This window comes from Euleptes europaea, chromosome 6, assembly GCF_029931775.1.
Source record: "Euleptes europaea isolate rEulEur1 chromosome 6, rEulEur1.hap1, whole genome shotgun sequence".
Lineage (NCBI taxonomy): Eukaryota > Metazoa > Chordata > Lepidosauria > Squamata > Sphaerodactylidae > Euleptes > Euleptes europaea.
In genome coordinates, this window is record NC_079317.1 from 34,179,388 (window position 1) to 34,190,499 (window position 11,112).

Sequence of the window (11,112 nt, forward strand, 5' to 3'; positions counted from 1 at the left end):
CCTCCGCGCCCCAGCCCAGCCCAGCCCGCCTGCGGGAACATGGAGAGCGACGGACTTTCCAGCACCGACCAACAGCTGATCCGGGAGAGCTGGCTGCGGGTGAGCGCCAGCCCTTTGCAGCACGGCCTCGTCCTGTTCACCAGGTAAGGAGGGCTGAGCGCCCGGGACCGAGGCCGCCGGCTGGGGCACGTGGCCGGGCCGAGTCCGGAGGGGAGGTGGGGTGGAGTTGTGTGGGGTGGGGTGGGGACTGCTCCGGCGGGAGCTCCGTGGGAGCCTGGAATAGAAGGGCAGAGAGAGCCTTGTGGCGCCCCAAGGATCAACTAACGAATTGATCGGGGGCTGACGTTTTGGAGCCCGAGATACTCTCTTTAGCCCAGGTCCGAAGGGGTAGAGGAGAAGAAGAAGAGTTGGATTGTTATACGCTGACTTTCTCTACCACTTAAGGCAGAATCAAAGCGGCTTACATTCACCTTCCCCGCCCTGTGAGGTAGGTGGGGCTGAGAGAGCCCTAAGAGAGCTGTGGCTAGCCCAAGGTCACCCAGCTGGCTTCGTGTGTAGGAGTGGGGAAACCAACCCAGTTCACTGGATCAGTGTCCGCAGCTAATGTGGAGGAGTGGGGACGCAAACCCGGTTCTCCAGATCAGACTCCACCGCTCCAAACCACCACTCTTAACCACTACACCACACTGACCTGGTTGGTCTCTTGAAGCCGAACTTATGGTACCTTAAAGACTAACACAGTTATTGTGGCATCGGCTTTAAAGCGCCTCTTCGGCAATTTTGGCTGCAACAGACTATCACGGGCTGCCCTTCTGCGATTGGTCTAAGGAAAAGAAAAGTAGGTGTCTTCTGGAATGGATTCCTTAAACCCAAGGGATTTGTCATTGGCTGGCAACTCCAGGGCCCTGGCATCCGCCTGAATCACAACTTGCAAAACTCCAATGAGAAACTTCCTCATTTGCTATGATCTTTATGCTCCACACCTCAGGATATAAAAGCTGGGATTCTGGGGTTGTTGAGCAACACTGTGAAGGAACTCCTTGAAGTAGGGTTATCCTAGTAAGGTTGTTTTAGGGACAAAATAGGGAAGGGAGAACGCTGCATGCTGCCCTGAGAAAGGGTGGGATAAAATCATACTGGAGAGGGGCTTGGTTTGCTTCACATGCCTAATGCTTTTCCTACACAAAGAGCATGTGGGTGGTGAAAATAAATCATACATCCCGCATGCAGAACCTCATCGAAGTGCTCATGTGTGACATGTGCATGATGGGGAGCCCCAGCCAATTGTGCCTCCCCAGCATGTGTGCATGAGTCAAAACATATGCATATGTCATGCTTATGTGTGCTAAGGAACACAAATGTTTCATAGTTCTTCTAACATTGGTATTTTTTGTGTTGGAAAAGCACATAATGTGCAAAGGCTCTCTGTGCCTAATACATGAAGCTGCCTTATCGGACCCTTGGTCTGTCAAGGTCAGTGTAACTCTGACTGGCATCAACTCTCCAGGGCCTTGGGTAGAGAGATCTTTCATATCTCCACTACTGGATCCTGTTCAACTGGGGATGCTGGGCACTAAACCTGGGGTGTTCGGCATGCAAAGTGGGTACTCTACCACTAAGCCATGGCCCCAGCTCCTACAATGAGAATTGTCTGGAAACAAGGGGAGACCGCTTGGAAGTCTCACACCCCTCTATCCCCAAAGTTGTTCCTCTCCACCCAGAGGTTATTCCTAATGTAGGAAAGGCCGTTTACTATTTTCATGCACTTCCTGGGCTTTGAGCCACATCTTGTGAGGACTTTGTTCCAGTAGCTGTTTTATTACTAGCTACTGCAGCTTGAAGTGGTAAGAATGAAACCTGGAGCTTGTGCCTTTTCCTCATCACTTAGCCACAAATCAGCCCATTCAAATTGGAAACTGGTTCTCTTCTATGCAGGCTTGAGCCCCAGTAAGAAGAAGAGTTGGTTTTTATACGCTGACTTTCTTTACTACTTAAGGGAGACTCAGACTGGCTTACAATCTGGCTTCCCTTCCCCTTGCCACAACAGACAACCTGTGAGGTAGGTGAGGCTGAGAGAGTGTGACTAGCCCAAGGTCACCCAGCTGGCTTCATGTGTAGGAGTGGGGAAACAAATCCAGTTCACCAGGTTAGCCCTCCTCTCATGTGGAGGAGTGGGGAATCAAATCCGGTTTTCCAGATTAGAGTCCACTGCTCCAAACCACCACTCTTAACCACTACACCACACTGGCTTTTTATTTTCAGAAATTTAAGCACTGGCAGAATCTGGACAATGGGGAAAGCCCTGAGGCTGTGGCTCTGTGTCGGCACACTTACTCAGGAGTGAGCCCCACTAATCTCCGCACTTCTAAGTCAACATGCACGGGATTGGGGAGTGAAACTTGCTGAGCTTCTCCGATGAAGCCCTGCTTTACAGACCAAGGCCTAGAAGCTGGCCAGAAAGACAGCCCCGGAGAAGAGGAGAGCCCGGCTGGGTGGCCTTTTACCCTCCCCTCTGGTTTTTTCTTCTCGCAGAGCCACAGTTCCATCTCATTCAGGGAACAGATGGCAGTCCTCTCTGGCATGTGCTCGTCTCTGCAAAGCGTATCAGAGCGGCTCCCTAATTGCTTGTGACAAGGCAATCTCCAGAGCCTAGCCCAGGCCAGGCCCTTGGGGAGAGGCTCAATTAATTCCGGGATCAGTCCCAGGGCAAAGGAAACGGTGCATGCAAGAGAATAGCAGTGTGGCCTGGCACATTCCATTAACCCCTAAATTGAGATGGAGAAGCGGAGGAGAGTGGGCCTCCAAGGCCTCTTTGGAAGTGGTGATTAAAATGACCCCTAAATCACCCCTTTGTACAGGGCTTTAAAATGAGCAGGTATGGGTTGCTATCCTTTAATCCACCCTTGCTCCAACTCTGGGGGTTACCGCACTTGTATTCCCAGCGATGTATTAAGAGTTTGAAAACGGTATAAAAATATTGTTTGCACTTTGTTTGGCCCCTTTAGCTGTGAAGACGTCTTCCAACCATTTATAAGCCGAGGTATCCAAAACCCTTTTAAAGCTATGTTTTTTATAACATTTTCAAACTTTTAATACATCGCTGGGAATACAAAGTGCGGTAACCCCCTCTGAATTTCCATTACATACATAGGAGTACTGAGGTAGAGAAGACTCTCTTGCTCAGTGTGGATTGTGGGGTGGTTTTTCAGGTTATTGTACTGGGGGAGTAGGTCTGTTTAATCTGCCTCTGTGTTAGGTCTTAGGTAGCGAGTTTCATTGTATTCCAGTCAATCAAGGGTTAAACTGTTTGTAACCAAGCTGACCAGGTATTATTCCCATCACTCTGATGTGAAGAGGAAGTAACATCCCATCAGTTCCCATGAACTCATGTTGTTTTCAGTTCAGGACTCATCAAGTTTCCGAGAGGCAAATCTAATATATCTATTCCAAATCTATGTGAATATAAGGCAGCTTCCTGTGTTCTTGTGTCTAACACGCAGTTTTGTTTATTTGGGCTACAAACGGTAGCTACCATCCATTCTTTAGAGAAGAAATTACCAATGAGAATGGTTAAAAGTTTGCAAGACTGCCCAAAGTTTTAGAACTTTGAGAGACTAATTAGAAACTAACTAGTCACTGGGGCTGCAACTCAAACAACTGAACAATCAACAAAAATGTATTAACTTTCTGTTGCATTTATGTTCTTTTCTTCAATAAACAATACCAAACTGTAACTTGGAATAAGCTCCTTTTCAGCACCAGTTTTAAAAGAATGATCCAGGATAAGACCCTAGAAATTGTAGCGCTTTCCAAGAATTCTGTCTTTTACATAAATTTGGTGCAGGACATTATTAATGGCAGACTTATTAAATATCTAAAGAAACAAGGCTTGTGGAAGAAGCATTGGCATGGAAGTTTGTAAAGGTGAGCTGTCCTTCACTAACCTTTTAAAACATTAAGTGTGTCAACAAACTAGTAGATACAGGTGACTGGATGGACATTGTAGGCATGTAGTTTGTTTATTTTTAAAGAAAGCTTTTCACCAAGTCCCCTATGTAAGGAATGATAGCAATCATAGGATTAAGGACATGGGTCCTTGCCTCGTTACAGGACAAAAAGCAACGGGAAGAAATAAGCATGGAGGGAAAGTATTATGAATTATTGGGTTGGAGCCAAAAGAAATTTCTGCTGAATGGCTTTTTCCCAATCCCTTTCTCCCATGGCAGACATCCAACTTCCCTTCATGCTGTTCCTTGGGGGTCCCCTGTCCTACACAGAGCACCATTTTGGGCTGCTGCTTGAGGGGAGGAGGCTGGGAAGTCTTGCTCTGCAAATTAAAATCCCTTCTGTCAGCAGAGATTTTGCACAGCATCCAAGCCTCCAGTAACACCAGGCTCTGAGGACAAATATGTCTTAACTCCATCAGTCCATGAACTAGATGGATCTTCAGCCTGACCTAGCAAGGCAATTTCTATGAAACCGTTTCCTTTTTACGTTGATCTTTAGGAGGCTAATTGGCAAATGGATTTGTTGCATTAGCTCAATTGAGCGTCATAGCAAAATTGCTTGAACTACATGATTCTTTTAGATTTTATTGCTTATTTCTTATTATGTCTCTGCAATTATATCAACCTTGGTGGGACTGCACATGTTCACTGAGAACTGATTTCAGACTGGTAGATTAATTTCCTCCCTTAATGATGAGAGCTGAATGCAAGATACAGATATACAGTAAAGAACAGAAGTTCAGGTGTTAAGAGTGACTTGCACGTGTGAAATGCAATCTGGCAAAGAAAAGCTAATGTGAAGTTTGGACTGTGTCACAGAATCAGGGAGGGATAATTTAGCTCACGGCAGCTTGAGGGTGACAATCTTTTTAAGGTAGCCTCTTTCCTGGGTTTGGGGGTTATTTGGGGAGGGGAATTTATCTTCCTGGAGAGAATTTAGAAAAGAGCAGCTTAACTAATTTGGTCTAGGAAAAGAGCTGTTGAGTGGAAAAAGCTCTAGTTTTTGAGGGAAAGGAGGCAGTTTAGCTTCTTTGTGGGAGTAGAGAAAATATGTGGATAGCAAATGGTTCTTTCAAAGTGCTGAAAACACAGTTGAGCAATACTCTAGAGTCCTCTGCAAATCTTTCTTGTTTCTTTCCAGGCGCTTATCCCTTGATTGTAAGAACTTTGTCTTTATGAAGTTGTTTTAATTGTAAACCACCTTGAGCAGGATTCTGAAGAGACAGGCCAGAAATATCCTAAATTAATAATATAAATACCTGGTCCACCACATTCTATTACAGATGACCTCTGTGTGTAGTATAGTGCCGGCAAGTCACAGCTTACTTATTGCAACCCAGTAGGGTTTTCAAGGCAAGAGACTAACACAGGTGGTTTGCTATTGCCTTCCTCTGCATAGCGACCCTGGTATTCCTTGGTGGTCTCCCATCCAAATACTAGCCAGGACCAATCCTGCTTAGCTTCTGAGATCTGACGAGATCAGGCTAGCTTGGGCAATCCAGGTCAGGGCACACATGACCTCTAGCAACTGTGATATCAGTGAGAGAGAAATGGATGCCAGGAAAGTCTGGTTGGAGAGCCTTTGCTAGAACTAGTGCTTAGGCTAGAAGTACTGCCCAGGGTCATCTCAAGAACTGGTTTTGCAAAGGGGAGGGGGATCACAGGTATAGCAGAGGAGTAATCTAGGCCGCTCCTTAACCCAGAATGCCAAATTGGCCCAAGAAGCCAAGGAACCTATTGAGGTATACCTTTCTTCCTTACTATATTTGGGGTCATTGGGAGGGCATCACCTGGACAGGATTTGCTAGAGAACAGAAAAGGAATTGTAGCAAGAATATCATCATGCATGAGGGAAGTGGATAGCTGGCATGAAGGGAATTCACTTGTTTTATTGTGTGTTTATGCTGTATTTAATTATTGCTGTAAATCTCAGTGAGGATTTTTAATTGTGGTATGAATTGATTAAATGGCAGGGGAAGATGCCTTCCAAAATACCCAACTATTCTACCCATGATCCTATACGTGTAAGTCTCTTATTGGCTGTCATTTTAGGCTACATGACTTCCTGTAGCGTGATCCACTCGTCCTCTGTTGTGTGCACCAGAAGTCCAGCAGAGATGGAGAAGGCAACCTCACTGTCTTGGCACAAAACGCAGTCATGGCAGAGCTTGGTCTGCATCCGCTAAGCCTTCCCAGAGGCAAAGCAGTTCTGAAGGGGCAGGCCAAAATATGCCTTCTCTTCCATTGCTCCTAGTTTGTCTTCCCAGAGGCAGACTTGGCATGAAGGAAGATAAACACTGAGCTGTACCAGGGATGAAAGGCATCATCTCCCCTTGCCCCTGGCATGGCTCATTCTGCTCTTTTTGCATGTGTTTCTGGCTTTCTTGGGCCTTAATTGTAAAACCAGTCTATGAAACATTAGAATGGCATGTGAGAAGGAAGAGAGCAGTTATTAAGGTGAAATGGAATAGCTAATAAAATGCTGACGAAGTCTTTCCATTGGATGTTTTGTCTTCTATTTCAGGCTTTTTGATTTGGAGCCTGATCTCGTGCCCCTTTTCCAGTACAACTGCAAAAAGTTCTCTGCTGCTGAGGAGTGCCTCTCATCACCCGAGTTCCTGGAACATGTTAGAAAGGTGTGAGATGTAAAGTAACCCATCTAATTGCTGCTGTGAAATATACAACCAATTACCCTAGTGCCGGGGGGGGGGGGGATTAAAAATGTTGGATTTTTTTTATTTAAAAGTTTTTTGAGGAAAACACCGCAACATCACTTCCAGGTACTCATCTGGAAGTGATGTCATGGTTTCACATGATATCATTTCCCATTCCATTTTTGCTCTGGCTACTCATTCTCCCAGGCCAGGATGGGAGGTTGATGTCTAAATCGGGCAATCTGGCATCCCAAGAATTAACTAACCATTCATTTTCTGATACAGCTGTAAAACCAGCCTGCAAAGGGTTCAAAAACTGTTTAAAAACTTTCCGAACATGGAACCTGCACCAGTCTCCGAGTTGTGACTAGGGTTGTCATCCTCCAGGTGGGACCTGGAGTTCTCCCAGAATTACAGCTGACCTCCAGACTACTTCAGAGGATGGGCTTTATGGCATCACATCTCCACTGAGCTTTCTTTCCAGGCACTGCTCACAAATCTCCAGGAATTTCCCAAGCCCTAGTTGTGAAGAGTATGTATTAAGCTATGGAGGGTCCCTTGAGTGGTACAGCTGGTACAGAATGCCGTGGCGAGACTCCTTACGGGGACCTCACTGCAGGAACACATGCATCCAGTGCTTTTTCAACTGCACTGGCTCCAGCTGGAGTATCGGATCAGGTTCAAGGTGCTGGTTTTGACCTTTAAAGCCTTACACGGTCTGGGACCCTCGTATCTTCGGGACCGCCTCATCTGGTACTTCCCCCCCCCAAAGAACATTACGTTCTGCAGGTAATAACTTACTGGTGGTCCCCGGCCCTAAGAGTGTGCAGCTGTCCACGACAAGAGCCAGGGCCTTTTTGGGCCTGGTGGAACTCCCCGCCCTAGCAACATCAGAGCTAAGGAATCTAACCAAAGTTTGAATTCATAGTAAAACAGCAACAGAAGATTTAGCGAGGTCTGTAATTGTACCATGTTGGCCACCTTATGGTCTGACCAGCTGCACTACTGTTTTTGGACCACTTTTGTCTGATGGGTTACTGTATTTAGGGATGGAAATTATTGCACGAATGAATCCCTCTTTGTACAAATCATGCCTTTTTAAGCATAATGTACGTCTACTTTTAAATGTTTCATTTCATTTGTTCGTTTCATTTTTTTTATACCCTGCCTTTCTCTACAGCAGGGACCCAAGGTGGCTTACATCATTCTCTTCCATTTTATCCTCACAACAACCCTGTGAGGTAGGTTAGATGACTGGCTGAGGTCACCCAGAAAGCTTCCATGGGAGAGGTGGGATTCAAACTTGGGTCAACGAGATCCTAGCCCAACACTCTAACCACTACACCACACTGTCTCTAACCAGTGCACACTAATGTACACACTAACATGGTCCATGCCACAGTTTGGCAGAGGGCAGCAGGAAGGACAGGTAAAGGGTAATTCTTAAGGTAGGTTAAAAAGGGTTGGGAACTAACCGCAGAGGCTGCAAGAGACTCAGATGAGGTATTAAGTGGATGAATGGCTATCTACTCCAGCAGTCTGCCTCAAGCAACAGCTAGATGGATGTCCTGGAAAGCAACCAAGCAGGGCATGGGGAATATAGCAGTTTTCTCTTACTTGTCCTAATTTATGGTAATCAGAGATAGGCTAACTAAGAACACAGAAGCTCCATTTTTAGCTATAATGGTTAAAGATTGTCCAAAAGTGTTATAGAGGTTAGAGTGTGAGACTAGGGTTGGGTAGACCAAAGTTAAAATCCTGACTTGGCTATGAAACTCACTGGGTAACCTTGGGCAGTCTGTCTGTCTCAGTCTAACCTGCCTTACAAGGTTGTTGTGAGCATAAATGGACCAAGGGAAACTGTGTGCTCTGCCCATGACCATTTGGAGGAAGGGTGGGATAGGAATGTGATAAATATCCAACGATAGACTTTTCCCTACTGAATATGTAAAATCCTTTAAAAAACCACCTGTGGTTGAAATCCTTTGTATGCTTATGAGGAAATACATCTCATTGAAATCATTGGGGATTTCTATGGATGGGGGTATAAATTTAGATATCATGTTATCACATGTGTTAGAACTGAATCTATCTGTATGTGCATCAGTGGCACATGCATTTGAGAGGCTGCAGCAACTGCAGTTTTTAATTGAGTGTAAATAACAAGCAAACTAGATGCATTTGTATGCATATAGCATTATGGTTGTCAAACTACATGGAAGTGCTGTCTGTGTAGAAAAGGCATGATGTATGAAAAGGTCCTAAACCATTGGATTACAGTAATATACAAATCCAGAACCTTAGGTGCAGAATTCCCTCAAACTTGCTTTTTGAGGTTTTTGGGCTTGTGGTGATGTGCAGTACAAACCTGTTCATGCCTACTTTGAAATTTGTAAAAGGCTCATAGAAAAATAAGCTGTTGTTTAATAACAGCTTACCAGATTCCTCTATCTGCCTACTAGGTGATGCTGGTAATAGATGCTGCCGTGACCCATTTGGAGAACCTACAGTGTCTGGAGGAATACCTTGCCAACTTGGGTAAGAAGCACCAGGCAGTTGGCGTGAAGGTGGAGTCTTTTTCGGTAAGGTGCCCTTTCATTATGGGATATTTTCTGTCCAGGGCATGGTCAAAGTTGCTTATAGCAAGGTACACCCACTAGCTCCTCCTGTAATGCTGCCACTTGAATTAGAACAAAGTCCCTGCAGCAAGACCACATACACAAGTCCAAGAGAAGATGCCTGGGTAATTATTAAGGTGTTTACACCACCACAGCTTATAACTGGGACCCAAAACAGCTTATAACTGGGACCCAAAACAGCTTATAACATCGTTCTCCATTTTATCCTTGCAACAACAACCCTGTGAGGTAGGTTAGGTGACTGGCCCTAGGTCACTCAGTGAACTTTCATGGCAGAGTGGGGATTCGAACCTGGGTCTCCTAGATCCTAGTCCAACACTATTACCACTGTGCCATGCTGGCTTTTGTTTTTTGTGCTGCTCTTGAGTGGGATTGAGTTGTGCCCTGTTCTGATGGTGTCCTCCTTGTTGTGGCGCCTTGAGCAGTTGCTTGGGTGGTTTGACTAGAGAACTGGCCTTGCTTCTGCCACAGAGATCCTTGCCTGGCATTATTCATCCCTCACATCTTCAGTGTCACTGTATTCTTTCTTGTCCCAGGTTTCCAATTGATGGTTGAACCCACAAAGAGTTTGCTGTATCTAAAATTTGGGGGATGGTGACGTAGGGAGGCTGACAATTGCAAATTAATTCAGCAGATGTCTAAATACTTCACAGTACACCTGCGAGCAATTGCCAGCATTTTGACAGATGTTTCGACTTGTGTGGTGGGAAAATACTATTACTAATTACTGTTTTCATTTATAATCCACCTTTCTGGCTGAGATCCAAGGTGGATTCCAAGTAGGATAGAAAATATTCAGTCATTCCTAAAATTCATCTGGGATTGTCAGCTTCTATGGGTGAATGTGAATATTTACCACAGTGTGTTTTTTTGGGCCCCAGAATCACTAAAGCCACCCTCTGTCAGAAGGCTGGCCACCTCTCCCTCCCTCCCCAGTTCTGCCAGTTGTTCACTTATTCTATTTCTCCCCTGTGTTGGTTTGCAGGCCGTGGGGGAATCCTTGCTGTATATGCTGGAAAAATGCCACGGCCCTGCCTTCGGTTTGAATGTCCGTGAAGCCTGGACCAAGCTGTACAGCATTGTGGTGAAAGCCATGAGCTGTGGATGGGATGTTCCGGGAAAGGTGGAATAGGCCTGGAAGAGGACGGTGTGGGCTCTGTCTGTTCATCCTTGGGAACGGCTCTGAGGAGAGAGCAAGCTCGCCTTTGCCGTTTGGTGTGCTTCAGAGTAATCTCCGTTGTTCGCTCTCCTCTCTCTCGTTTACTTTCCCATTTCCCATTTCTCTTGTGATAATGTGATTTTTTTGCTCCCAAATTTCAGTGTAGCAGTTCCATGGGTCTGTTTTCTGGGGGGCAGAGGGGAGCCAGGCTGGAATCATAACCAGCAGAGATGCTGACTGCAGCAGGTGTCCTGCCAAAAGGCCTGTTACAACTCCTTGTTCCGTGTCTCCTTATTACAAAATATCCCTCAGCGCAAGAAGGGCATTTCACCAGCTATTCCCTCAGCCTACAGAGCCTGAGAGTGTTTCAGTATAGTTAATCGACAGTGGGTGCTTTCCTTTGGGATTATCAAAGCAATGTAGCTTCATTGCTTTTTTTTTTTTTTAAGTAGGTAAATTCTGCCATAAGTCTCCTCTTGCTATGCCTGAGCTTCTAGCTGGAGGATTTTGGAATGCTTGGCCACAAGAGAAAACTCGGGAACGCAGCAGCTGCCCGTTCCCTGTGTGAGAAAATAAAAATTGTCATTAATTTAAAGACAGCTGAAGCTTGGTCCTGGGCAAAGCTTCCAAAATCCATCCTGGTTCCTTCCCAA

General features: G+C 45.6%; 1 protein-coding gene across 1 annotated transcript; it reads left to right on the plus strand.

Annotated features, from left to right (window-relative positions):
• The first annotated feature begins 39 nt into the window (after positions 1-39).
• On the plus strand, positions 40-10,432 carry NGB (neuroglobin). Its single transcript, XM_056851813.1, has 4 exons — positions 40-143; positions 6,532-6,643; positions 9,124-9,243; positions 10,286-10,432. The coding sequence occupies exons 1-4, from the start codon at positions 40-42 to the stop codon at positions 10,430-10,432; spliced, it is 483 nt and encodes a 160-aa protein (XP_056707791.1).
• The last annotated feature ends 680 nt before the right edge of the window (positions 10,433-11,112 follow it).

Coding starts and splice junctions, on each gene's coding strand:
- NGB (XM_056851813.1), top strand. CDS start 40: ATGGAGAGCGACGGACTTTCCAGCACCGACCAACAGCTGATCCGGGAG. Junction 144..6,531: donor GGCCTCGTCCTGTTCACCAG/GTAAGGAGGGCT, acceptor CTTCTATTTCAG/GCTTTTTGATTTGGAGCCTG. Junction 6,644..9,123: donor TCCTGGAACATGTTAGAAAG/GTGTGAGATGTA, acceptor TCTGCCTACTAG/GTGATGCTGGTAATAGATGC.